This window comes from Musca domestica, unplaced genomic scaffold, assembly GCF_030504385.1.
Source record: "Musca domestica strain aabys unplaced genomic scaffold, Musca_domestica.polishedcontigs.V.1.1 61, whole genome shotgun sequence".
Classification (NCBI taxonomy): domain Eukaryota; kingdom Metazoa; phylum Arthropoda; class Insecta; order Diptera; family Muscidae; genus Musca; species Musca domestica.
Genome location: NW_026712367.1, coordinates 3,377,606 through 3,404,617, shown reverse-complemented (window position 1 = coordinate 3,404,617; position 27,012 = coordinate 3,377,606). Strand labels below are relative to the sequence as shown.

General features: G+C 36.9%; 4 protein-coding genes across 5 annotated transcripts in view; 1 reads left to right on the top strand and 3 right to left on the bottom strand.

The window, feature by feature from the left end:
- The first annotated feature begins 1,644 nt into the window (after nucleotides 1-1,644).
- LOC101895113 (mucin-2) lies at nucleotides 1,645-4,943 on the top strand. Its single transcript, XM_059129477.1, has 2 exons — nucleotides 1,645-1,791; nucleotides 1,871-4,943. The coding sequence occupies exons 1-2, from the start codon at nucleotides 1,725-1,727 to the stop codon at nucleotides 4,891-4,893; spliced, it is 3,090 nt and encodes a 1,029-aa protein (XP_058985460.1). The 5' UTR covers nucleotides 1,645-1,724; the 3' UTR covers nucleotides 4,894-4,943.
- Nucleotides 4,944-4,996: 53 nt separating this feature from the next.
- On the bottom strand, nucleotides 4,997-10,527 carry LOC101894787 (tryptophan--tRNA ligase, mitochondrial). The gene is made up of 5 exons (XM_059129478.1): nucleotides 10,513-10,527; nucleotides 7,829-7,989; nucleotides 7,599-7,760; nucleotides 7,280-7,542; nucleotides 4,997-5,850 (listed from the first exon to the last, which is right to left on the bottom strand). The coding sequence occupies exons 2-5, from the start codon at nucleotides 7,961-7,963 to the stop codon at nucleotides 5,046-5,048; spliced, it is 1,365 nt and encodes a 454-aa protein (XP_058985461.1). The 5' UTR covers nucleotides 7,964-7,989; nucleotides 10,513-10,527; the 3' UTR covers nucleotides 4,997-5,045.
- A 1,551-nt stretch (nucleotides 10,528-12,078) lies between these two features.
- LOC101894631 (CTP synthase) overlaps nucleotides 12,079-27,012 on the bottom strand; it is a 61,207-nt gene continuing 46,273 nt past the window's right edge. Inside the window, exons 3-5 of the mRNA XM_059129431.1 lie at nucleotides 14,272-14,442; nucleotides 13,705-14,206; nucleotides 12,079-13,635 (exon numbers count right to left, since the gene is read on the bottom strand). Of these exons, the coding sequence (XP_058985414.1) occupies nucleotides 12,579-13,635; nucleotides 13,705-14,206; nucleotides 14,272-14,442 (1,730 nt within the window). The 3' untranslated portion in view covers nucleotides 12,079-12,578. The remainder of the gene's footprint in view (nucleotides 13,636-13,704; nucleotides 14,207-14,271; nucleotides 14,443-27,012) is intronic.
- Nucleotides 17,007-27,012, bottom strand: part of LOC101894954 (uncharacterized) — a 33,242-nt gene continuing 23,236 nt past the window's right edge. The window contains exons 2-4 of one of the 2 annotated variants that reach the window (XM_059129432.1): nucleotides 19,301-19,494; nucleotides 19,079-19,228; nucleotides 17,007-19,015 (exon numbers count right to left, since the gene is read on the bottom strand). In XM_059129432.1, the coding sequence (XP_058985415.1) occupies nucleotides 17,658-19,015; nucleotides 19,079-19,228; nucleotides 19,301-19,454 (1,662 nt within the window). In that variant the 5' untranslated portion in view covers nucleotides 19,455-19,494 and the 3' untranslated portion in view covers nucleotides 17,007-17,657. Of the gene's footprint in view, nucleotides 19,016-19,078; nucleotides 19,229-19,300; nucleotides 19,571-27,012 lie in introns of those variants that run through there. The other variant, XM_005191938.4, reaches the window with a different exon arrangement.

Sequence of the window (27,012 nt, the reverse complement as noted above, 5' to 3'; positions counted from 1 at the left end):
AAAAAAATTAAAGAGAAAAAATATTTTTTTAACAAAAACAAAAAAAAAAACATGTTAGACAAGAAAAAACATATTTTGTGTTTTTCGCAATTTTAAATTTCCCCCCGGAGATGGAATGTGGACTAAGTGAAAAAATTAAAGAAAAAATATTTTTTTGAAAAAAAATATTTTTTTTAACAAAAACAAACAAAAAACATAGTTTGTGTTTTTTTCAGTTTTTGGATTTTTCACGAGATATGGAAAATGGGCTAAGTCAAAAACTAAAATTAAAAAATTTAAAAAAAATATTTTTTTTTAACAAAAAAATGTTAGACAAAGAAACCTATTTTTGCAATTTTTTGAATTTCCCACCAGAGATGGAAAGTGGACTAAGTCAAAAAACTAAAATAAGAAAAAAATGAGAGGAAACAGTATTTTTTAAGACAAAAAAAATATAAGGCAATAAAAAACATATTTTTGTCACAATTTTAAATTTTCCACCAGAGATGGAAAGTGGACTAAGTCAAAAAACTAAAAAATAAGAAAAAAATTAAAGGAAACAGTATTTTTTTAAACCAAAAAACATATTTGTCAAGGAAAAAACATATTTTGTTTTTTTTTTGAAATATTTGGATTTCCCTCCAAAAAAAAAAAAAAAATTAAAGAAAAAAATATATTTTAAACAAAAAATTATTAGACAAAAAGACATATTTTGTATTTTTTTTTTTTACAATTTTAAATTTCCCACAAGAGATGAAAAGTGGACTAAGTCAAAAAACTAAGATAAAATATTTTTTTTTAAACAAAAAAAAAAAAAACATATATTGGGTTTTTTTTTGCAATTTTTGGATTTTCCACCAGAGATGGAAAGTGGAAGTGGAAGTCAAAAAAAAAAAAAACTAAAGTAAAAAAAATATATAAAAATATTTTTTTAAACAAAAAAACATATTTTGTGTTTTTCCGCAATTTTAAATTTTCCTATGGAAAGAGAAAGTGAACTAAGTAAAAAAACTAAAATAAAAAAAATAAAAGGGAACAGTATTTTTTAAACAAAAAAAAACATATTTGTCAAAACTTAAATTAAATTTTTTAAATTAATTAAAATTTCCCTCTGGCGATGGAAAGTGAACTAAGTCAAAAAAAAGAAAATAAAATAAAATAAGGGAAAAAAATTAAAGAAAAAAATTTTTTTTTCCAATTTTATATTTCCCACCAGCGATGGGGAGCAATCATTGCAGCATATTCCTAATGTGTTTTAGTCCAGCTTCAATTCCATATTTTTCATGCAATTCAGAAAGCTGACTATATAAACACATTTTCCTGATTATTCCGGCAGCTGAGACTATGATTTCGCCAGAGTTATAAAAATATAAAAACTTTTGAGAAAATATATATAATTTCAGCAAAGTGGTGTTGTTCACCTAAAATCTGTTGCCATCCACCCTAGACAGCATTTCATTACATTTCGATATTCCTGCAAAAAAAAAATATTTCCACTATCTGCGCACGAATTTTCCGGTACACGATATTCCCGATATGGGGTCACGGGAAGTTGACACAATTGATAGCAGAGTTATTTTACAATGTTACCATTTGTTACAACCACAGACGACAACAACACCACAAAGTGTTTGTAAATTCGAAATCAATAATAATTACAGAACTATAACATCGGTAAGATAACGTTTGATTTGTTTCCCCTGTCATGTCGAGATGCCACCAGGGTAGCAGTATAAATAGGCGCGATGTCATGGCAAACAGTAGCAATAATTTGTTTTGATCAAAAGTTGATGTCTACAGATATGGGAGGCAGTAAGTTTTCAAAATCAAATCAAAAAAAAAACCTCTGAATATTTGAAACTCAAATTTTGTCCTCATTTTTTCGTTGCAGTAAATCTTTTGTTGCCCTTATTGGTCATCGGGCCGATGATTGCAATAGCTACAGCAAATCCCTTTAGCCATGTCAACGATTGTCGCAACCAAGCTGATGGCGCTTATCTCAATGATCCCCGTAGCTGTTCGCACTATTACATCTGTTACCAGGGTCAACGTTACCGTCAACGCTGTCCCAGTGGCCTATTCTATGATGATCACACCCGAATGTGTAACATTGCCGGTCTGGTCAAGTGTGCCCAATTGAAACGTATTGCGCTTCGATTGAATGAATATTCCAGCATGGAAAGGGATGTGTCGTCGGAAGGCGGAGCTGCCAGAGAAAATTGCAAAACAACAACTCCGGCTCCTTGTCATCCTGAAGTTGTGACAACAACGACTCCGTGTCACGCTCAACCACCACGTAGCACTACAACAACTCCATGCCATTCGGAGCCACCATCCTCGACAACAACCACTCCCTTAAATCTCGAGCCACCATCCTCCACGACCACAACTCCCCAAAATCCACCGTCCTCCACCACAATAACTCCATGCCAAACTGAACCACCATCCTCCACGACCACAACTCCCCAAAATCCACCGTCCTCCACCACAACAACTCCATGCCAAACTGAACCACCATCCTCCACGACCACAACTCCCCAAAATCCACCGTCCTCCACCACAACAACTCCATGCCAAACTGAACCACCATCCTCCACGACCACAACTCCCCAAAATCCACCGTCCTCCACCACAATAACTCCATGCCAAACTGAACCACCATCCTCCACGACCACAACTCCCCAAAATCCACCGTCCTCCACCACAACAACTCCATGCCAAACTGAACCACCATCCTCCACGACCACAACTCCCCAAAATCCACCGTCCTCCACCACAACAACTCCATGCCAAACTGAACCACCATCCTCCACGACCACAACTCCCCAAAATCCACCGTCCTCCACCACAATAACTCCATGCCAAACTGAACCACCATCCTCCACGACCACAACTCCCCAAAATCCACCGTCCTCCACCACAACAACTCCATGCCAAACTGAACCACCATCCTCCACGACCACAACTCCCCAAAATCCACCGTCCTCCACCACAACAACTCCATGCCAAACTGAACCACCATCCTCCACGACCACAACTCCCCAAAATCCACCGTCCTCCACCACAACAACTCCATGCCAAACTGAACCACCATCCTCCACGACCACAACTCCCGAAAATCCACCGTCCTCCACCACAACAACTCCATGCCAAACTGAACCACCATCTTCCACGACCACAACTCCCCAAAATCCACCGTCCTCCACCACAACAACTCCATGCCAAACTGAACCACCATCCTCCACGACCACAACTCCCCAAAATCCACCGTCCTCCACCACAACAACTCCATGCCAAACTGAACCACCATCCTCCACGACCACAACACCCCAAAATCCACCGTCCTCCACCACAACAACTCCATGCCAAACTAAACCACCATCTTCCACGACCACAACTCCCCAAAATCCACCGTCCTCCACCACAACAACTCCATGCCAAACTGAACCACCATCCTCCACGACCACAACTCCCCAAAATCCACCGTCCTCCACCACAACAACTCCATGCCAAACTGAACCACCATCCTCCACGACCACAACTCCCCAAAATCCACCGTCCTCCACCACAACAACTCCATGCCAAACTGAACCACCATCCTCCACGACCACAACTCCCCAAAATCCACCGTCCTCCACCACAACAACTCCATGCCAAACTGAACCACCATCCTCCACGACCACAACTCCCCAAAATCCACCGTCCTCCACCACAACAACTCCATGCCAAACTGAACCACCATCCTCCACGACCACAACTCCCCAAAATCCACCGTCCTCCACCACAACAACTCCATGCCATACTGAACCACCATCCTCCACGACCACAACTCCCCAAAATCCACCGTCCTCCACCACAACAACTCCATGCCAAACTAAACCACCATCTTCCACGACCACAACTCCCCAAAATCCACCGTCCTCCACCACAACAACTCCATGCCAAACTGAACCACCATCCTCCACGACCACAACTCCCCAAAATCCACCGTTCTCCACCACAACAACTCCATGCCAAACTGAACCACCATCCTCCACGACCACAACTCCCCAAAATCCACCGTCCTCCACCACAACAACTCCATGCCAAACTGAACCACCATCCTCCACGACCACAACTCCCCAAAATCCACCGTCCTCCACCACAACAACTCCATGCCAAACTGAACCACCATCCTCCACGACCACAACTCCCCAAAATCCATCGTCCTCCACCACAACAACTCCATGCCAAACTGAACCACCATCCTCCACGACCACAACTCCCCAAAATCCACCGTCCTCCACCACAACAACTCCATGCCAAACTGAACCACCATCCTCCACGACCACAACTCCCCAAAATCCACCGTCCTCCACCACAACAACTCCATGCCAAACTGAACCACCATCCTCCACGACCACAACTCCCCAAAATCCCCCGTCCTCCACAACAACAACTCCATGCCAAACTGAACCACCATCCTCCACGACCACAACTCCATGCCATCCTGAGCCACCATCCTCGACTACAACAACTCCCCAAAATTCTGAACCACCATCTTCCACCACCACAACTCCGTGCCATCCTGAGCCCCCAGTGACTACAACAACAACTCCATGTCATCCTAGAACTACAACTCCCTGTCACCAGACCACAACACCCTGTCCTCAGAGTAAACAAAATCGAAAAAAGGTTTCTTCCACTTTAAGGGCCAGATCTGGTAAAATAACCTCCCGACGAAACCAGCATCCAATCTGCGTGGGACAGGCCTATGGATCTTTGGTACGTGATCCCAATGACTGTGGCAAATTCCACGCCTGCCTCGACGGAAGAAGTGTAGAATTTAACTGTCCCGCTAATCTCTACTTCGATGAGACCAAGATGGTTTGCAACTTCCGAAATATGGTCAAATGTGACATCGGCAACAAATAGATTGGTCTGCAGCAAATAATTTTAAAATAAAATATTTAAAGCATCGTAAATTGTGAATTGTTTTTTTAATTTATTTAAAGACTAGGCATATTTTTTTTTTGGGGGGGGGGGGGGGAGTCCAGACTTCCATTGACTAATTAATTTACTTAAATCTATTGTGCCTTCTTTGCCACGGAAGGAGAGGGGGGTGATGCCAGCGATTCGTCCAACTTGAAAGTGGGGGCCAAATTTTGTGGAGCTGATTTTTTCTCCACTCGCAGCTTTTGTTTGGGCACGATTGGTGTTTCCGTTTCCTTGTCGCTGGCCTTTGGCTTTTTCTTGTCCTTCGGCAAGGCATTTAATAACTCTGCAGACATATCAATGTACTGTGGCACATTGCGATAAATGCCCAAACCCATTTTCTCTTTAACCTCCACAATATTCTGTTGGGCAACTTGCCGTGCCCTTTCCGCTCCCGATTCAAGCAAATGAATCAAATCATTTTTCTGCGCTAAATGCTCATCAATGGCCAAGCGAATGGGTTTCAGATGCTCCACAACAGCCTCAGCAACACGTAACTTATAGCGGCCTGTATCAATGGCTCTGGCTTCTTCCACGACCTTCTCTATGGGCGTTCCACTGACCATCGAATGAATTACAACTAAATTTGAAACACCAGGCCGTGCCTCAGGTTCATAGGTAACATCAGAGGTGAAATCGGTAACAGCTTTTTTGATTTTTTCCACAATGACTTCGGGTGCATCGCGTATATTTATTGTGGCCTTGGTATCCAAGTCGGATTTGGACATTTTCTTGGCAGGATTGCGTAGAGAACGTATGCGCGCCGCATCATGATTGTCAATCATGGCATGGCATATGGGAAAGGTTTGCCCAAATTTGGTGTTGAAAATGCGCGACAAATGTTGTGTCAACTGGATGTGTTGCAATTGGTCCTCACCGACAGGGACGTGAGTGGCTCTGGAACGAAAAACGAAAAAAATTAGATGAAGGAAAAAAATCTATGAAAATTCTTCAAAATAAACGAGGGCTTCGTATTTCTCATTTTTTTTCTAGAGCTTGCTGAGGTATCCGATTTTTTTTTCTGTTGAGAAAATGAACAAGTGCGAAGATCTTGAAGGTTTTTATTGAAAAAAAAAAAAACAAAACGGAAAAGGAAAAAACTAAGACCCTCAGAGGCCTGGTATTTTTCCTATCGTAAAAAAAAACTAAGACCTACAGGGGCCTTGAATTGTTTCTTTTGGAAAAAAAAACTGAAATATTCAGAGGATTACATTTTTTCTAAGACTTACGAAAATCTCGAATATTTTCTGTTGAGAAAACAGTGACCTGCGGAGATCTAGAATTTTTTTCTTCGGAAAAAAACGAAGACCTACAGAGGACTCGACTCATTTCTACCGGAAAAAAATAAAACCTACATTTTTCGAACTTTTTTTCTATTAGAAAAAAATGATACCTACAAAGGTTATCAAAATACAGAATATTGGGAGGTACCGTTATATGTGGGCTATACGAAGGCATTGACCTGCATGGACAATTTTCTGTCATAGGCTGTAATATCCCTTACGAACCTCAAATACCAAATTTGAAACAATTCCGGTGAATAGTGTCGTTAAAATCATCAAAATACCGAATATTGGGAGGTATCGTTATATGGGGGCTATACAAAGACGTAGACCTGCACGGAGAATTTTCTGTCATAGACTGCAGGATCCATTACGAAATTCAAATACCAAATTTGAAACAAATCCGGTGAATAATGTCGCTAAAATCAAAAAAATGCCGAATATTGGGAGGTATCGTTATATGGGGGCTATACAAAGACGTGGACCTGCAAGGACAATTTTCTTTCATGGGCTGTAGTTTCCATTACGAACTTCAAATGGCAAATTTGAAACATTTCCGCTGAATAATGTCGCTAAAATCAACCAAATACCGAATGTCGGGAGCTGCCGTTATATGGGGGATATACGATGACATGGGCCAGCACAGACACTTTTCTGTCATAGACTGTAGTATCCATTACGAACTTCAAATACCAAATTTGAAACAATTCCGGCGAATAGTGTCACTAAAATTGTCAAAATACCGAATATCGGGAGGTACCGTTATATGAGGGCTATACGAAGACGTAGACATACATGACCCATTTTCAATACCACAAGTCCTGTAGACATAATATATATTTGAGTAAAATTTTATAAACCTACTTCATTTCGTTCCGAAGCAAGAGTGATTTCCATAGACGGACAGAGGGACGGACATCGCTAAATCGACATAGAATTTTATGGTGATCGGGGTGGAGGGTATAAAAAATAATATTTGCGAGACTCTAGAATCTATAAATGGTTCCCCATTGAAAGCAAAACGAGATTTGTTCGATTCTTACTTGTATAACATAATATCGGCAGCCTGCAATACTGGATATACGTAAAGACCCAATGGTACATCTTTGACCGTGCGTGATTTCTCTTTGTATTGTGGCAAATGGCCCAGACGTGGCATGGTACATAAACAGCTTAAAATCCAACCCAGCTCCGTGTGCTCCTGTACCGATGACTGCACAAATATTGTAGATTTCTGGGGATCCAAGCCACAGGCCAGCATTGTGGCAGCCATTTCGAAAATGTTTTCACGCAAAACGGCAGGATTCTGAAAACAAATGGAATTTCTTTAAACGGTCATCGGATATTTAATTATTTATTAACCTGGGGTATTGTTATGGAATGCATATCAACTATGCAATAGGTAACATCATCACCACTGTTCTGCAGCTGTGTCCATTTCTGCACGGCACCCAAATAATTACCTAAATGCAGCTGACCGGTGGGTTGTATGCCGGAAAAGATCTTTCTGGGGTATTTTAGATTCTGAAAATAGGGAAATATTTAAATTTTATTATTGTTTTTTATTTTTACATATAATTTTACATTCATACCTCCTTTTCCTCTTCCATGGTGGGTGTTGACTCCATAGATTTCCTAGTCGTCTGAGTCGAAAGACTTCTCAAATTTATTCTCAAACTCTTTGCCCTTAGCCATGTTAAACTTCGCATAATTTTGTTGCAATTCATTTGTTTTTGTTTGAATTTATGTCTTCCTTCAAAGAAATAATTTAAAAATTTATTTTATAATTAACTTTGTCAAAGGGAGAAATTTTCTGGATCCAATTTCAGGGTGTATCTGAACAAAAAGAATGTATATAATTAATTTGTATTTTAAAATATATAATCAATATATAGTATTTATATATAATCAATATATATATATATAGTATTTAAGTACGTTTTTTAATACATATTCTTATATGTTCTGCTCCAGAACTGCAAGAATATAAAAGTTTTAACTACGCTAACCGATTTTTCCTTTATTTTATCGAAGAAAATTGCAAAACTAGTAGAACATATGTCCAAAAGGCATTCCCCGATTTGTTGTATTTTTTATGTTTTGTTCTAAAACTTTTCCATGTGTAGTATTTGGTATTTGGGGGATGGACCGGGGTATTTGACCCAAAATATCAAGAACTTTTACAAAACTATAGCTAAGCCGGAAAATATGTTTCCACCTACATATAATCAGCTTAAGCCCCGGGAGGTCCATTTACCTCATGGAAAGCTATTATAAGATATTTAATTTGGTACAATGTTTTTATTTTTTATGTAAGGAGTCTTTAGGGCCTAAAAACAACAGAAGACCCTAAACACTCCTCATACTTTTAGAAGGCCTTTATCTAGTTCTTAGTTTCGAATAGCCGAAAGCATAGAATAGCAGTGGCCCTTTTTTCATTAAATTATTATTTAGGTTTTTATCCAAATATTTTTAATTCTTTTAATTGTTTTATTATTACACAGACACAACACACCGGCTTAACTCTAGTTTAGTAAAAACTCTTCAATTTTTTCGAAAATTTTTGCAGTGGTAGGCATTTTAACCATGATCCCGGGAAACTATTTTTTTCTTGGGGGACGGACCTGGGAACCCAGATTTTTGACCCGAAAGTCCGGGTTCAAGACCCAGACTAGACCCGGATCCACTTATCCGATATAGACAATATGGGTTTCGTTGGAAAGCTTATGAAAATACCTATCCAACAAGTGGTCACATGATGGGGTAAGATGTTACGGTTCGGAAGTTATAGTCAAATTATCGATTTTTTGGACCCGGATTTTTTATAAAACCCCCAAAAAGTCAAAAAAGGGTCCATTATGGGGGACAACAAAATTGATGCCAAATTATAGCTGACATTTCTACCTTTCCAAAATGCTACAATTTGTGCTAATACCTTCACTGAGTCCAGAGATATGGGTCTTTCCATCCGCATAACCAGTTCATTAAATCTATGTTTTTAATAAAAAAAGGTATATTTTGCGTAAGCATGAAATTCAGAAATCTTTGGTTCGCGTTAGCCGGTGTAGGACATACCCAGAGGAGAAAATCTCAAGCCCCGGCCGAAGGCCGGCTACTTACAAAAGGTATCCAATTTAGAAAACTTTGGTTCGCGTTAGCCGGTGTGGGACATACCCAGAGGAGAAAATCTCAAGCCCCGGCCGAAGGCCGGCTATTTACAAAAAGTGTCAAATTTAGAAATCTTTGGTTCGCGTTAGCCGGTGTAGGACATACCCAGGGGAGAAAATCTCAAGCCCCGGCCGAAGGCCGGCTACTTACAAAAGGTATCCAATTTACAAAACTTTGGTTCGCGTTAGCCGGTGTAGGACATACCCAGAGGAGAAAATCTCAAGCCCCGGCCGAAGGCCGGCTACTTACAAAAAGTGCCGAAATTATGAACCTTTTGTTCGCGTTAGCCGGTGTCGGACATACCCATAGGTGAAAATCTCAAGCCCGGGCCGAAGGCCGGCTATTTACAAAAAGTGCCAAATTTAGAAAACTTTTGTTATTCCGACGACTGTTACGCGAAATAAACACTTTTTTATTGAAAACATCATTTTAGTGAACTGGTTAGAATCGCGTTATGCGGATGGAAAGACCCATATCTCTGGACCCGAAAAAGGTATTAGCACAAATTGTAGCATTTTGGAAAGGTAAGAGTGTCAGCTATAATTTGGAAACAATTTTGTTGACCCCCATAATGGGCCCTTTTTTGACTTTTTGGGGGTTTCATAAAAAATCCGGGTCCAAAAAATCGATAATTTGACTATAACTTCCGAACCATGACAACTTACCCCTTCATGTGACCACTTGTTGGATAGGTATTTCCATAAGCTTTCAATCGATACTCATATTGTCTATATCGGTTAAGTGGATCCGGGTCCAGGCGGGGTCTTGATCCCGGACTTTCGGGTCAAAAATCTGGGGTCCCGGGTCCGACCCCAAAGAAAAAAATAGTTTCCCGGGTTCAGGGTAAAAATACCTACCTCTGGAAAAAATTTCGAAAAAATCTAAGAGTTTTTACTAAACTAGAGTTGTTCCCAACACACCAAACAAAAGCGCTTCAAATTATAGGTTAAGTTCATGTTCAAGAGTTTCTTTTTCATATTTTATCGTGTTATTGATATTTTTGAGCATGCACAATCACACGTACACGTTTCTTCTACACATTTTCATTTTTTTATAATAAATTTTATACGAATTATACCTAAAATATTAATTTTTATTAACAATTTACCAAACGAACGTTTCCAAGAATTTTTTGATTAGTGTTCTATAGACCGGAAAATAACTCTAAGGCGAATGGCGACACAAACAGAAAATGAAATAAAGATGTGGAATCAAAACAGAAAGGCCAACAAAATCTGAACGACAATGTGATATGGCAAGTTTGGAGGGAAAGGCTACGAAGAAAAATTAAATAAAGATGTGGAATCACAACAAAAAGGGCAACAATGTTAGTGTTCCTTAGATCGAAATATGTTCGTTGGGGTTGGTGTTGCCATTGTGTTATACAAATGAGAGTATGACTGTAGTGACATAATTTCCCGCATAGATGGCGTCAAATAAAGTAATGATAAATTGTGAATAAATAATAATAAATACTTGAAGAGTATTAAGTAATGGCGATACATCAATAAACTATTAAAAAAATATTTTATTAAAAGAAAAATATTAGTTTTTAATGGGGTAAGGTTAAGGTTTACCTAAAAGTGGTTATAAAATATAAAAATAATTATATAAAATATATGCATATGCCATATTTTAAAAGCAAATAATGAGAGCATGATTTTAGTGATATAATTGCCCGTATAGATGGCGCCAAAAATACATTGGTTTTATCTAAGGATTGGAACCTTTTCTGCAAACATTTTTACGGGAGATAGTTTCCTTTTCATTAAGCAATTATTAAATTACAAAAAGCAAACAAAATGTGAATAAATAATATATAAATACTTGAGCACTATGGCGATATATACATAAACTATTAAAATAAATAAACATTTTATTGAAATAAAAATATTGGTTTAAAACTATTTGTAAACTATTTTTAACGTCTACCTAAAAATAATAAAATAAATGAAAATAATAAAATTTAAGGAGTTATGAGCGTTTTAAAATACCCTATTTTTCCTCTTTAATAAAATTAATTAAAATAATATGCTAAAAACCCCGAAATGTCAATATTTAAGGAGTTATGAGCGTTTTAAAATACCCTATTTTTCCTCTTTAAATATCTCAATGAAATAATATGCTAAAAACCCCGAAATGTCAATATTTAAGGAGTTATGAGCGTTTTAAAGTACCCTATTTTTCCTCTTTAAATATCTCAATGAAATAATATGCTAAAAACCCCGAAATGTCAATATTTAAGGAGTTATGAACGTTTTAAAATAACCTATTTTTCCTCTTTCGATATCTCAATGAAATAATATGCTAAAAACCCCGAAATGTCAATATTTAAGGAGTTATGAGCGTTTTAAAATACCCTATTTTTCCTCTTTAAATATCTCAATGAAATAATATGCTAAAAACCCCGAAATGTTAATATTTAAGGAGTTATGAGCGTTTTAAAATACCCTATTTTTCCTCTTTAATAAATAAAATAGAAAAAAATATTTTTGTTTAATTTTTACATTTTATTTTCATATTGTTTTTCTTTTTGAATATTTTAATTTAAAGAAGTAAAATTTCCGAATATTTATTAATTGGTTTCATAATAAAAATTATGAATTGTAATTGTTAAGGTTATGTATATATTTTCAAAATTCTTTGTATAAGCATAAATTACTTTAAACTTGTCTTGTTTTTTTGTTTTTGAGAGAGAGGGGGAGAGGAAGTTTGAAAAATATTGGAAATATTTGTAGTATAGTTTTAACTAGTGCTTGTTTTGCCAAAATCACAATTATTTACGCTGCCACCACCATCCCCTACACAGCGCGCATGGGTGGTGGTGGATGGATGCTGTAAATATTTTCATACAAAATAAACAACGCGAAAAATTCCTTCAGTTTTGAACCATACATTGTGTGTGTGTGGGTTATCTATTTAACTTACAAACTAAGCAGGAGCCTTTGACTCTTTAGTTGCTTTTTTAATATTTTTATCTTTTTTTTTTGTATTCAAAACGAGTATCCTCAATACCCTATCCAGTCTTATGTGGAAGGTATTAAAGTTCAGTACCACTGGACTGTCATCTTTTTTTTTTATTTGATATTTTCTTAACCCTAAAATCTAACATTTATCCAGCAGCAATTTGTGTGTCTATGTGTTGGTGTTACAACAGTTCTTCCCCCCACCAGTTTAAACACCACCACCATTGAGTGGTTTGCTACCCGATTCTGTGTCTGAAGCCTCCACAGATGATGTGCCATTTAAAAATAATTCTCCTCCCGCCCGGCTGATGCCGTTGGGTGTCAAAAATGTACTGCCACCATTTAATTTAAGGTTGTTGATTTTTGCCGTTATCTGCAAATCATCCTCATCCGAAGAGGCATCTGATTGTTGACGAGGCGATAGCCGACAGCCACGGGCAATATAGTTTGGCAGACGTCCCACTGAGGCCAATATCAAACCCAAAAATGGTGGTGAGGGTTTCAGGGGGCGTGACAAATATTCCGGATGATATTGGGTGCCCACATAATAGGGATGATTCCTTAGCTCAATAACTTCCATACGTTGCTTGGTATCATCACAGCCCACAAAGCGCAAGCCCTGCTCTTCCAGTTGGGGTACATATTTGGGATTCACCTCATAACGATGCCGGTGACGTTCATCAACAGTTTTGGGATTACCGTACAACTGTTTAATAATGCTGGGCTCTTCGGAGAAGATGGTGGTGCGTTTACCCAAACGCATGGTGCCGCCCATTTGACCGGTATGATGCTCAGGCATGTCAATGACCAAGGGATTTGCCGTTTTGGGATTAATTTCTGTGGTGTTGGCATCTTCCAGGCCCAAAACATTGCGGGCGAATTCTATAACAGCCGCCTGCAGACCCAGGCAAATACCCAAAAAGGGTTTGCGATTTTCACGACACCATTTGCAGGCCTTGATTTTGCCCTCTATGCCGCGGGAACCGAAGCCACCAGGTACCAAGACACCATCACTTTCACACAACAGCTGCCATTCTTTGTGGTATTTGGAGGGGGCATCCTGCAGGGTTTCGTTTTCTAAGAGACTGGAATCGATAAAGTTCAGATTGAGATTATAGCCCACAGCCAGGGCGGCATGTTGCAGGGCCTTGATTACCGAGGCATAGGAATCCTTGAATTTGGTGTATTTACCCACCAGGGCAATGTTGACGGTTTTGCGTAGGGTTTCCGAGCGACGGGCCAAGTCCTTCCATTTCTGCAGACACCTGAAAATTTCAAAATTCCAATTAAAAACACAACCTCAAAAAAAAAGAATAAGCAAAGATGCAACTCACTTTTCCCTTTTGCTCGGCTGGATATTCAACTGCAAACGTTCGTTGAGGAATTCAATGACGCCATTTTGTTCCATCAACAACGGGACATGATATATCGAGCTCAAATCATGTATACAGATGACCTGGTCCGGAGCCACATGACAGAAATTCGAGATTTTCTCCTTCACCTCCGAACCAATGGGTTTCTCGGAACGACAGACAATCAGATCAGGACTTAGGCCAAAACCTCTTAGCTCACGCACCGAACTCTGGGTGGGTTTGGTTTTGGGTTCACCCGTCGACGAGGGTGAGGGTACCAACGAGACATGGGCACAGCAGAAATTTTCACGTTTCACACGAAATTGAAATTGACGAAAGGCCTCAACGAAAGGCATACCCTCAATGTCGCCAATGGTGCCGCCCAGTTCAATGATACAAACCTGGGGTTTGGACTCACCGCGTACGGGTGTATCGGCCACACGTTCCACCCATTCCTGTATGGCATCCGTGATGTGGGGTACAACTGTGGGATGGAAAGAGGTGTTGAGTTAATTTGTCAAAAAGAAATGCTAGGTATTTCCCACTTACCCTGCACCGTCTTGCCCAGATATTCTCCCTTACGTTCCTTTTCAATAACCAGTTGATAAATTTTACCCGTGGTAATGTTATTGTCACGATGCAGTGTGACATCCAGAAAACGTTCATAGTTGCCCAAATCCAAATCGACTTCACCGCCATCGTCCAAGACATAGACTTCACCTGGAAAATAAAAGACGGGAGAGAGAGAGGGAGTTGGGAGGGGGGAAAAGAGAGAAATATTAGTATACGATTTAATTGAGAGAATTGAAATGAATTGACAAATGTCTGTGGTGGCATACTTTCAGGCGTTAAATATTTGGTCACGAGTTCCTTGTCAACATAACCTCAAAAATAGCGTTTTTTTTTATTTGTTAAAAATGTTCAATTTTTGGTGATTTTTCGTGGAAGCAGAAATTCGGCAAATATTTAAAAATGAGCTCGGGGTAAAGCCATTAAAATTTCAAAAAGTGCAAGAACTTACACCGCAACAGAAAGAAAATAGAACTGAAAGAGCTAAAGAGTTGCTGCGCTTGGCCGAAAGTGGTAAACTGCCGAATTTGGTTTTCTCCGATGAGAAAACATTCGTTGTCCAGCAGTTTGTAAACAAACAAAATGAGGTCAGCTGAAAGTGTGGACCTTCATTTGGCCATCCAAAACTCAAGCGCCGCCATAACAGCCGATGGTCGCTCTCCGCTTGTATTAATCGACCGTGGCATCAGAATAAATGCCGAATATTATGGCGAAAATATTCTCGAGGGTGTATTAAAGCCTTGGGCACTCAAACCTTTTTGGCCGCAGACCTTGGACATTCCAAGAGGACCCAGCATCGGATCGCACTCAGAAAGCGCGCGAGCCACCCAAGAATGGTTACACAATAAGGTTCCTCGCTTCATTTCCAGGGCACAATGTCCACCAAAATCTCCGGATACCAATCCTTTTGGGGACTATTGTGTCAGGTCGATCACCTCAAGCAAGCGCTTCGCCGGGAATGGTCGTAAATAGCGCAGAGTAACATTCGTGCACGGCGTGTGACGGTTTCATTGGCCATTTGAAGGCCATAATTCATGCCAAAGGTGACCAAATTCGAACAAATCTAAACTTATTCTAAAATTTGATGCTATTTCGGACATATTTTGCTTTCATTCAATAAAATTAAAAAAAAAAAAAAAAAAAAAACAAGGAAAAAAGCTATAATTTCGGCCGGGCTGAACATTGAATACCCTCCACCATTTGGTACAAATTTGGCAATTTTCAAAAAAATAAAATCCGTTAAAAATTCTATTAAAATCTTAAAAATACCGAATGTAGCCGTATATTAGGGTCTATACGACGAGGTGGACCTGCATAGGCCACTTCTGTCATAAGCTATTGCATATTCAAATGCAAAACTTAAAATAAACAGATTTTTTTTTTCAATGTAGCTAAAATCATCAGAATACCGAATATAGGGAGGTACCATGGGGGCTATAAAACGTGGACCTGAATAGACAATTTTCTGGCATAGGCTGTAGTATCCATTACGAACTTCAAATATCAAATTTGAAATAATTCCGGTGAATAATGTCGCTAACATCATCAAAATACCGTATATGGGGGTACCGTTATATGGGGATATACGAAGACGTGGACCTGCATAGACAATTTTCTGGCATAGGCTGTAGTATCCATTACGAACTTTAAATACCAAATTTGAAATAATTCCGTAAATAATATCGCTAACATCATCAAAATACCGAATTTCGGGGCGTACCGTTATATGGGGGCTATACGAAGAAGTGGACCTGCACAGACAATTTTCTGTCATAGGATGTAGTAATCATTACGAACTTCAAACACCAAATTTGAAATAGTTCCGGTAAATAATGTCGCTAAAATCAACAAAATACCGAATATCGGGAGGTACCGTTATATGGGGGCTATACGAAGATGTGGACGTGCATAGACAATTTTCTGTCATAGGTTGTAGTATCTATTACGAACTTCAAATACCAAATTTGAAACAATTCCGGTGAGTAATGTCGCTAAAATCATCGAAATACCGAATATCGAAAGGTACCGTTATATGGGGGCTATACGAAGACTTGGACCTACATGACCCATTTTCAATACCAAAAGTCCTGCAGACATAATACACATTTGAGTAAATTTTTATCAACTTATTTCATTTCGTTCGGAAGCTAGAGTGATTTCCACAGACGGATAAACGGAAGGACATTGTTAAATCGAGATAGAATTTTATGCTGATCAATTTTATGCTTAATATACCCACCATACTATGGTGGAGAGTATAAAAATGTAAAAATTATGACGTTTGACTTTGTTGCAGTTTTTTTTTTATCTCACTCTCTAATTCGCCGTAAGCAGATGTTCAATTCATTTGCTGGCTTCCCCATATCTTTGTATTCATTTGGTTTTTTTTTTTCTTTCCTCGGAAGAACTTTCAATTCCAGCCAAAGGAATTCTTAAGCCAAGCTTCAATAAAAGGCAATAAAAAAAAGATTAAAATGACCATTGAATTCATCTCACCCTGTACTTTGTTGGGTTAAAAAATTGTTATCTCGATGACTTAAAAACGGAATGACGAACTTAATATACCCTCTATGTAAGTGGAGGGTATAAAAAAATAAAATAGGAGAGAAGACTCCCTGTTGTTGGCATTTCAAATGAATATCCATAATTTATGGTTTTGGTTTTTTTTTTTGCAAAAACAATTCATAAAAATAATTGTGGTTTTTTTTTCAAGATTTATTTTTAGTTAAATTCTTTTTTGTAATTTATTGTTTTTAAATAGAATTCTTATATATACGGAAATACATTTAAAAACTAAATTTGAGATACATATGTAAAGATTTCTGTGTGTTTTTTGTTAAATATTATAAATGCTCTGTTTGGTAGGTTTCGCAAGGGTTTATGAATTTTTCTCAAAGAGAAATATTAAAACCCAAAAAGGTCTACTCAACATAATGGCGTATATTAATATCCAAACTATGGCCATTTAACAAAAAAAATATATTTACAAAATAAGAAAATAAATGCTGATATTCTGAGAAGTACAATGTAATTAATAATAATTATAAACTAAAAACAAAAAAAAAATTAAGTAGATAATTCAGTAAATGATTTAAAGCATAATTTTTTTCCTTCCAAATTTCCTGCCAAAAGGAGGAACTGTTTTTTTTTTTTAATATGTATACAATGAAAGGTATCTTAATTATTAAAGGATTCAAGTGTGTGAGAGGAAATACAATTTAAGGCTAGATATGTTTTGGCACATACACAGAGATTTGAGAGATAAGGTCCTTCACATTCATTGCATTAGAAAATCTAAAAAGTAATGACTTTGGTTTAATTGTTTTTTTTTCATCTTCCACAAAACCTCTCTCTCTCTACCCCCCTTATTTCGATTCCTCCAAATCCTCTTTGTAGAGTTCTTTGAAAATCAATTTTTGTATTTTTGTTCGAATCCTTAGCTTCTGGGCTGCCGTCAGCTGTTTCATATAGGGATGTAGCGACAACAAATAATGATAATCATCATCCTCGGGCACCAAGGGTGTGGGCGTGGCCGCATTTGATGTATCCATTGATGAGGAACCATTGAAATTACTATCCTCTGAGAGGCGTGGTCGTTTGAGTTTCAAAGCCGATATCAAACCATTGGTATAGGAATATTTGGTAAAATTCAAATTTTCATGGCTGCCATGTAGACAACTGGCCACATTGAGGGGGAAATCGTCGGAACGATCTTTACTCATGGCCGATGAGATGTTGTTGCCGTTGTTATTGCTACTGGGCGGCGGATGATGGGCCTTGTTGTACAGCGGTGGCGGTGAAACTGAACGAATTTTCTGTTGTCCACCACTGGGGGGAACACCACCACTGCCATTGGGCAAACAGGTATTGGGTAACACCAATGCACTGGGCAGATTTGTGGTAAGGGATAATGGCAATACCGAGGGCAGGGAATTGTTGCCAGATATCCCACCACCACCACCACCATTCATAGAGGCCAAGGTGGCAGCCACAGCAAAGGCTGTGTTATGGGCCATTGGTGGGGTGGCTTGAAATAAATTTAAAGCTGTCAAGGGGGCTGCTGCTGTGGCCGATGCTGTAGATGAGGGTGGTGAATTGGAGGTTGTACTTGAAACAGAGGACACGGAACAGGAGGAGAGTGAGGATGATGAGGCTGCTGCCGGGGCAACTGGAGCCGGGGCCAGTGAACTGGAGGAGGAAACTGGTACCGTTTGTAAGTATAAGGGTGATGATGATGCTACTGGCACGGGTGTTGCTGTTGTGCTTGCTGCTGCTAAGCCCAAGGCCAAGGGGCTAACCGCCGTTGTTGAAGATATTGTTGTGGCCTGTTGCTGCTGTGGCTGTAGTGTTGTTACCGGTGATGCTGTTGACGCCTGCGTCAAATTTGCTGCAGCACTGTCCAATGATTTCTTGGACAAATCTTGCACCTCTTTATCAAAATTTTTCCTATTATCCTCAAGTTTAATTATGGCTCCCGGTACACCATTCACCACTGAGGTCAGAGGTTGGGAATGGGCCGCTGGGGGTGTAGTTTCGGTAACCTCATCATCGTCCTCGTCAACATCATCTTCATCGAACTCTTCATCGCTGTCCTGCAGGCGTCGTATCAGACCATTTGTGAGATCTGGTTCAACCACGGTCTTCTCACAATCCTGACTCTGCTGGGCAAAAAAGAAGGCTTGATCCTGTTCATTTTTGGGGACCCGGTGGCGCATGTGTTCGGCTGCAGATAAACGTTATTAGGGTAATTAGAATAACTAAGGGCGGCAGGTGAGGGGTTACTTACTCAAAAACAACAAGGCATAGTAATGGATCCACTTGGACTCAAAGGTGGCTGGTTCTACCAAAAAATCACCATTATCGGCCCGGGGTATGCGTTTGTATTCCACACGGAAATTGTCACGCAGACCCTTCCATTTGGCCTTTAGCACCACCTCTGGAAAGGAAATTACCCCCAAAATTTCAAAAATTGCACTCTTTTGGTTTTTGCAATTTCTATGCTACTTACTTGGCAATTTATGTTCCGAGGATAGCTCATCCCACATTTGCTCAAGAAAAGCCTTGTTACAATGGAAATTCCGATTCCATATTGCCGGACGCTGTTCCACGTCCCTTATGAACTGTTCAACGTTTAAGACTATTGTGGATTTTTTGGGAGCCATTTAAGGCAATTCAGCAAGACATCAATCAAGCAATGGAAATCTTTAAAAATGTTGAAAATTTTTTAGCAAATCAATTAGCTGCTTTGTTTTCTTCGCTTTACGTTCAAATCATTTACAAATCATTTGACAGTAGAACCAAAGTGTACCACTCGTTGTTAACTTCACTTGAAACTCCTACAACTTGTTCAACCGTTATGTTAAGCGCAGCGAGCTGAAGTCCAGAAAAATAAAATCAAAGCAATGCACATTTAACTCCCCGCGTTCTTTACTTTTTTGCTTTTGTTTTGTTGGGGGAGCAGCAGCATTGATTTGAATGCTCATCTCTCCTTTACCTCTGCTCTCTGTCACTCTCTCACTCTGAAAGAACTTGGCTCACCCTTGCCTTTTGACAACACATGTGATGGCGTTTGCCGTTGTGTTTATGAACGAGCAAAACGACGATTGCTGGCATTTGGCAAAGTATTGGTAGTTTGCTTGCCCCCCACCCTCTCCCCTAAATCACACCATTAAGGGAGCTACGCAAAAGCAGAGAAAGAAGACGCTTTGCCAACAGTGTTAGTATGAAAAAAATGAAAACAAAAACAAAAAACCAACAGCAATAATGTTTTTTGCTGCTGGAACATTTGAATTCTTCGGTATGTGTGCCCGTGTGTGTTCCTTGGCGACGAAGGAAGAACTGCAATTTAGAATAGAACAACTTGACCAGCCAGACAAATGACACGGCAGCGGCGACGGCGACAATGACAGACAGCTTCATCGAAAGTGTATGAAAACGAATGAGGTGTTATAGGCAACAACATAGCATTGCATACAACAAAAATAACAATGGAGTTGGTTATTGTTTTCCTTTTAGAGAGCTAAGCTGTTGCTTGGAAATATGCAAGAAGAAGAGGAATACCAAAAGGATAATGGTTTAACAAAAAATCTGCATTTACTCAAAGCAAACTGCAAGAATAACATGATGATTGGTCTAATAAGAACTATTGGTTGTCCGCAATCGAAATTCATAGTCAGTTTGACGTACTACCACCAAGGGGAGCCACCAAGAGAAGGCAAATAATACCAAGGGAGATTTTAAATTATAAGAAATTTAGTTGGGAAATGGCTTAAAATAATGTTAAAGAGTGCAAGAATGCTAATAAAAAGTAGATTATTACTCTGGGCCGTGATTTGCTTATTTTGACAGTGTTTCCTCAAAGAGAAATGTGTGACATAAGAAAATGAATTATTAAAGAAAAATTCTATTACACATGGCATTAATATTTTAAGAGATTTTTTTTAATCTTAGCATTGCAATTGTGCATAATATAAACAAATTGCCAATACTTTTTATTTAACAAACTGCCAATATTTATCAATTTTGGCGGGATAGCCTTTGAAATTCATTTCAAGAGAGCATCACTCTCTCTCAGAGGTATGACAAATGCATGCAATGAGGGCATTTGTTCTTGAAATGCAAAGAGGTGGTAATAGAATATTTCTATGACACATTAATAATAGTTGTGTGGTAACGCGTGTAGTTTATGAAAGCGTAAAGCATATTTTGTTGCATAGTTATTTAAAAAAAATTGTCTTCATGTTTGGTCACTATTTGTTTTGAATCTCTATCTCTCTCAACAAAGGAAAAATCACCTGTTTGTTTTGGCAGAGATGGAATGTTTCAAATAGTTTCTTTGCAATATGATTTTCAATAAACAAAAATGTGACTAGAGAAATACAAATATAAAACAAAATCAAATTATTTTACAAAATTAAAAACAAATTAGCAATCCAGAAATCCGTTGCCTTCTGTGTGTGAATTTAATGCATGGATGGGACGTTTTAAAAAGATAATTTTATTTTTTCTTAGCGAAAATGGAACGTTTTTATTTCTTTTTGCCAAACAACAAAGAGTGACACAAATACAAAATAGAATCAAATTATTTTATATAACAAATTCACCTTCTGTGTGAGAGGTTAAATAATAGAGAAAAAAATATAGCGCTGTTGGAAAAGCGTGAAATAGAAAGTTTGAAAAGTTTCCTATATCCAATTGACCTATTACGTGTGAGAGGGAGAGAGGGCAGCGTAGATGGGAAGTTTTAAATATTTTTTTTAATATAATATTCTATAAATAAAAATAACCTATTGTTATTTTTTTAATTAAAAATTCTTACAGAGTTCTATAATAAAAAACTATAAAAAAAAACTATATAAATAATAATTTAACTTCATCGAATACAGGTTCTCAATGTATAACTAATATTATACATCTTGACAATAAAATGCCATGTTATTTAAAAGTTATTTAAAAGTGTACATTTCTGACACCAATTTTAACATTTTATTGCTAAGCTCAAATTACGAATTAAATAAATATAATTCTAAAAAATGTTTATTACAACTTTTTCATTTAATATTATTTTTTTTTTTGTAATTAAAAGTGGCACTTATCTTTTTGTTGCGATTTATAATTATTTTTGTAGCACGCAGTACTCATATAAAACTTGAATTATTTCTATATGATTCAATTTTCGTTTACAAATTTTTCCAAGCGTATTTTTTGGGGGCAATATTTGGAATTCCAACCCATGTCGTTCGCTATACAACAAAATATTTGCATTTGATACTTTTTCGTATTTTTCTTCAATTTTGTAAACAACAATTATTTATCTATGGTACAGTGTTTACTTACTAGGACAAATATTATTGCCGACAATCTGTAAATTGCAAGAACGTCATTTAAAAATCTATTAAAATTTATTATCTACAATTTTTGAATAAAATTCCTAAAGTATTAACCACTTTTTGACTTTTCAAGAATTAAAAAATCGCAAAGTTTACACCTCTGAAACCTATCAATTCGTAGTGATTGATATGCACGGCTGGAAAGTGTTATTTACTTCTCATCTACTGTGTGAGAGAGTGTCAGTTATACTAATCTCTTCTCTCTCAAGAAAAAATGTTTAGAATGGTGGATTGCAATTAAGAGAAAAATTAATTTGCAAATAAATCAATAATTTTATACACAATAGTTAAGTAAATTAAGAATTAACGAAGATCAATAAAATATCAACTGCCTGCGGTGTTAATAAATAGGATCAGGCTTAAGATTAAATATGGTGAGATTGACCGGTCCGCTGGGAATTTAAAGCCGTAGATGACTGATGAATAAAAAGTTAGGCCATGGGCCTAAGGTATTTTTGAATTTTCCCAATTTACATATTGGAAATTTCGAATCAAAGTAAGTAACATATTGCAATTCTTTTTGTTTCCATTAAAAAATTAAAGTTTTTCAGAAAAAAAGAAACATTTCTGGGTCTGGCATTTTTGCAAAAATTTCTAAACACTATGCATTTCAAGACCATAAAATCCCTTACAGCTAAGTACGACAACGAGATAGCAGCACAAAAAGAAAGAGTAGATAATGTTTTGTTCTCCAAGCAGCTTACTTCATTGACATTGTTTCTAGTTTGCATGCTTGAATGAATGAGGCATGAACTGGATGGAGCGAGAGAGATGCTTGAATGGATGGATGAGTAATGTCTCGCCGTTTGGCTGCGAAAGTAAACTAACTCACGGCTTAACGTAGAAACAAAAAAACGCTGCCAAAAGGAAACAAAAAAGCCAGCGATGGCCCACAGCAGGCAACCCAACGTAATTTTTTAAACTTCATCATCCATTTTAAAGCCTCATCATCAATTTCCAATCATTATTATCCAAATGATCATTATGCCGATTCTTACAAGGACATTCAGCGACCTGCTGGGGTATTTTTTTTTTTTGTGTTGCCTCTTCCATGCATCACAGGATTTTGTGAAATCTTTGCTAATAAAAAAATGTTAGCTACCATTATGAGAACGAAACACAGCAGTCGTATCAAGAGTCATCTTATTACATTTGCCATCAACCAACCAGCCGAGCAGCCAGCCGGCACGTTTTGTCATAACCACCAAACCATAACGGCCGACATAAAAAGTAAGGCCCAGGGCATGGCAAGAGCACACATGCAGATACTCACACACATATAAACATACATGGGTAGCAAATTCTTAAATGGTAAAATAGTGACTCACACATGTCCAAGGATTTAAAAGAAGCGACGCGGACTAAATTTTTTCAAAGATCCTTACAAAACGTGGATTTTTTTAAAAATATTTTTCAAATATTCCGACAACGTGGATTTAAAAAAATATATATTTGCGAATATTCAGACAACGTGGATTTTTAAAAAAATATTTTTTTCCAAAATTTAGACAAAGTGGATTTTCAAAAAATATTTTTTTCCAAAATTTAGACAAAGTGGATTTTTAAACAATATTTTTTTCGAGTATTCAGTCAACTTGGATTTAAAAACAAAATATTTTTTTAAATATTCAGACAGCGTGGATTTTTTTTAAAAATATTTGTTTTAATATTCAGACAACGTGGATTTTTAAAAAAATATTTTAAGACAACGTAGATTTAAAAAAATATTTTTTTTTCAATATTCAGACAATGTGGATTTTTAAAAAATATTTTTTTTTTTCGAATATTCAGACAACGTGGATTTTTAAGAAATATTTTTTTTTCGAATTTTCAGACAACGTGGATTTTTTACAAATATTTTCAGAATATTCAGACAACGTGGATTTTTTAAAAAATATTTTTTTCGAATATTCAGACAACGTGGATTTTTATTTTTTCGAATATTCAGACAACGTGGATTTTTAAAAAATATTTTTTTTCAATATTCAGACAACGTGGATTTTTAAAAAATATATATTTTTTTTTTCCAAAATTTAGACAAAGTGGGTTTTCAAAAAAATATTTTTTTTCCAAAATTTAGACAAAGTGGATTTTTAAACAATATTTTTTTCGAGTATTCAGTCAACTTGGATTTAAAAACAAAATATTTTTTTAAATATTCAGACAGCATGGATTTTTTTTAAAAAATATTTTTTTTTAATATTCAGACAACGTGGATTTTTAAAAAAATATTTTCAGACAACGTAGATTTAAAAAAATATTTTTTTTTTCAATATTCAGACAATGTGGATTTTTAAAAAATATTTTTTTTTCGAATATTCAGACAACGTGGATTTTTAAGAAATATTTTTTTTTTTCAAATTTTCAGACAACGTGGATTTTTTACAAATATTTTTAGAATATTCAGACAACGTGGATTTTTTAAAAAATATTTTTTTTCGAATATTCAGACAACGAGGATTTTTAAACAATATTTTTTTCGAATATTCAGACAACGTGGATTTTTAAAAAATATATTTTTTTCAATATTCAGACAACGTGGATTTTTAAACAATATTTTTTCGAATATTCAGAGAACGTGGATTTTTAAACAATATTTTTTCGAATATTCAGAGAACGTGGATTTTTAAAAAAAATATATTTTTTCCAATATTCAGACAACGTGAATTTTTAAAAAATATGTTTTCCAATATCCAGACGACATGGATTTTTTAAAAAATGTTTTTTTTTTCGAATATTCAGTTTAAGTGGACTTTAAAAAAAATATTTTTTTCGAATATTTAGTCAACGTGGATTGAAAAAAATATTTTTTTCAAATAGGATTTTAAAAAATATTTTTCAAAAATTCACTTTTTTTTTTGAAAAACAACGAGGATTTTTTGATTATCATTTTTTCCAAAATTTAAAACAGATCTAAAAAATATTTTTTCCTCAGAGAAGCAATCACACATGGAATTGAATATCAGAGCAGGACTTGTAATCTGGAGCCTCAAAGCGAGACACACACACACGTGAGTATTTATGCTATCCTCCAAAAAATCCAATCCGCTATAAATTTAAATTGCTTATAGCTTTGGCTTCAATGCATATTAGCTACTTGAAATTTACGTATTTTGGAAATTTATACAAAGTTCTTTCCTCTACTATGGACAAACATACATACACTCATATGTTTGAAGGTAGCTAAGTAAATTTCATGCAGATTTTTGCGTTATTTTGGATTTCAAGTTTCATTTTGTATTCCCACTGGCTGTGCGACAGGAAATGCTTGGCTAAGTGTTTCTTAATCTTTGCCATATATATATATATATATATATATATATATATATATATATATATATATATATGTATATAAGAACAGAGAAGTGAGAAGTATGAGCAGAAGAACGCAGGCAAGGCGAACTTCTGGACTGGACAGACATACGACACTCAACACTGCCAGTGGTTGGCTGTCTTGCTTTTGCTTTTCTGAAACGCAAAAACAGAACCAAATCGCCGTACTGCCAGCCAGCCAAGAAAGTAACCAGCCTGAAGATAGCTCGTTTTGCACACAGCTATCTCTGGCAAGAAGGAACGCCGAGAAACAACAGCCAACAACAACTTTAGACGAGTGCTGAAAATATGAAACGCCCAAAAGAAAATGAGAACAACCATCGTCTGCAAGTCAACCCAAAAATGAAGCGACAAAAAGGAAGCAAAGGCGAAGAATTGGGAAATACTATCTCCCAAAAAAAAAAGCGCTAATTGAAGTTTTGCTAATTAAGCAAAAACAAAACCAAGGGATAGAAGTAACCCAAAACTCTGTGTGTAACCAAAATTCGAATGACATTTGAAATTTAAGAACATGGAGGCTAAGATGACTTTCGGAAATAGTGGCCTTATATTGATGACAACATTTTGTACAGTACACCTTAGTAAGGACAATTTTTTGCTCCAAGCGCCAGTACAGATGTAATTTTTTTCCTGAAGGACCTTTCGGCGCCCAACGTGAAGCTCAGCTAACGTGGGATTCAACAGAAAAATTAAAGCAAAAAACAAATTCTGTCCAGTGCTGTTGTTTTTCTTTAAATGACTTTCCTTTTTTACTCATTTTGTGGGACTTTTTCATGTGGCGCCCAACATAGGGCTCAGCAAACAAACTTCAAAAGATGGAAAAAATCAAACTTTTACTGGTATTTAACTTGGCTTTCCTTCTGTATCTTATCAGTTATGTGAAAATAACAGAGAAACAATTTTCAGGGAATTTTTGGCGACCAACGTGTGACTTGCAAAATCTTCGTTTTATGTACTCTCGATGAATATTTTGCCATACGAAACTTGTGGCGCCCAATGTGAGACTCAACAATAAAAAACCGAAAAAATTCAATGTTTGCCAGCACTGTTATGTTTGTTGAAATGGCTTACATTTTTTTCTTTTTATGCGTGAAAAAAATATATTTTTTCCAAGTGGCGCCCAACATGGAAAGCAGAAAAATCGCAAATTTGAGTAGGTTCAGACTTTCATTGTTTTTTTTATATTGGTTTATCTTCTTTATCTCATATTCGGTAGATCTAAATGACAGTTAATTTTTTTTTAATTTAATTTTCAATTTATGGCGCCCAACGTGAGTTCAGCAATCTATAGCAAGAAAAGCTGTTAAATTCTGATTACTTATATGTTACTTAAAATGGTTCCACTTCCACATTTTCTTTTCAAATACATAAGGGATTTTAAGGGATATTTTATGTTTTAAGGCATAAGCGGCGCCCAACGTGGGTCGTCCGAAAAAATTGCAAATTTTGCCAGAACTTATATGTTTCTTGAAATGGCTTACATTTTTTACTCTTTATG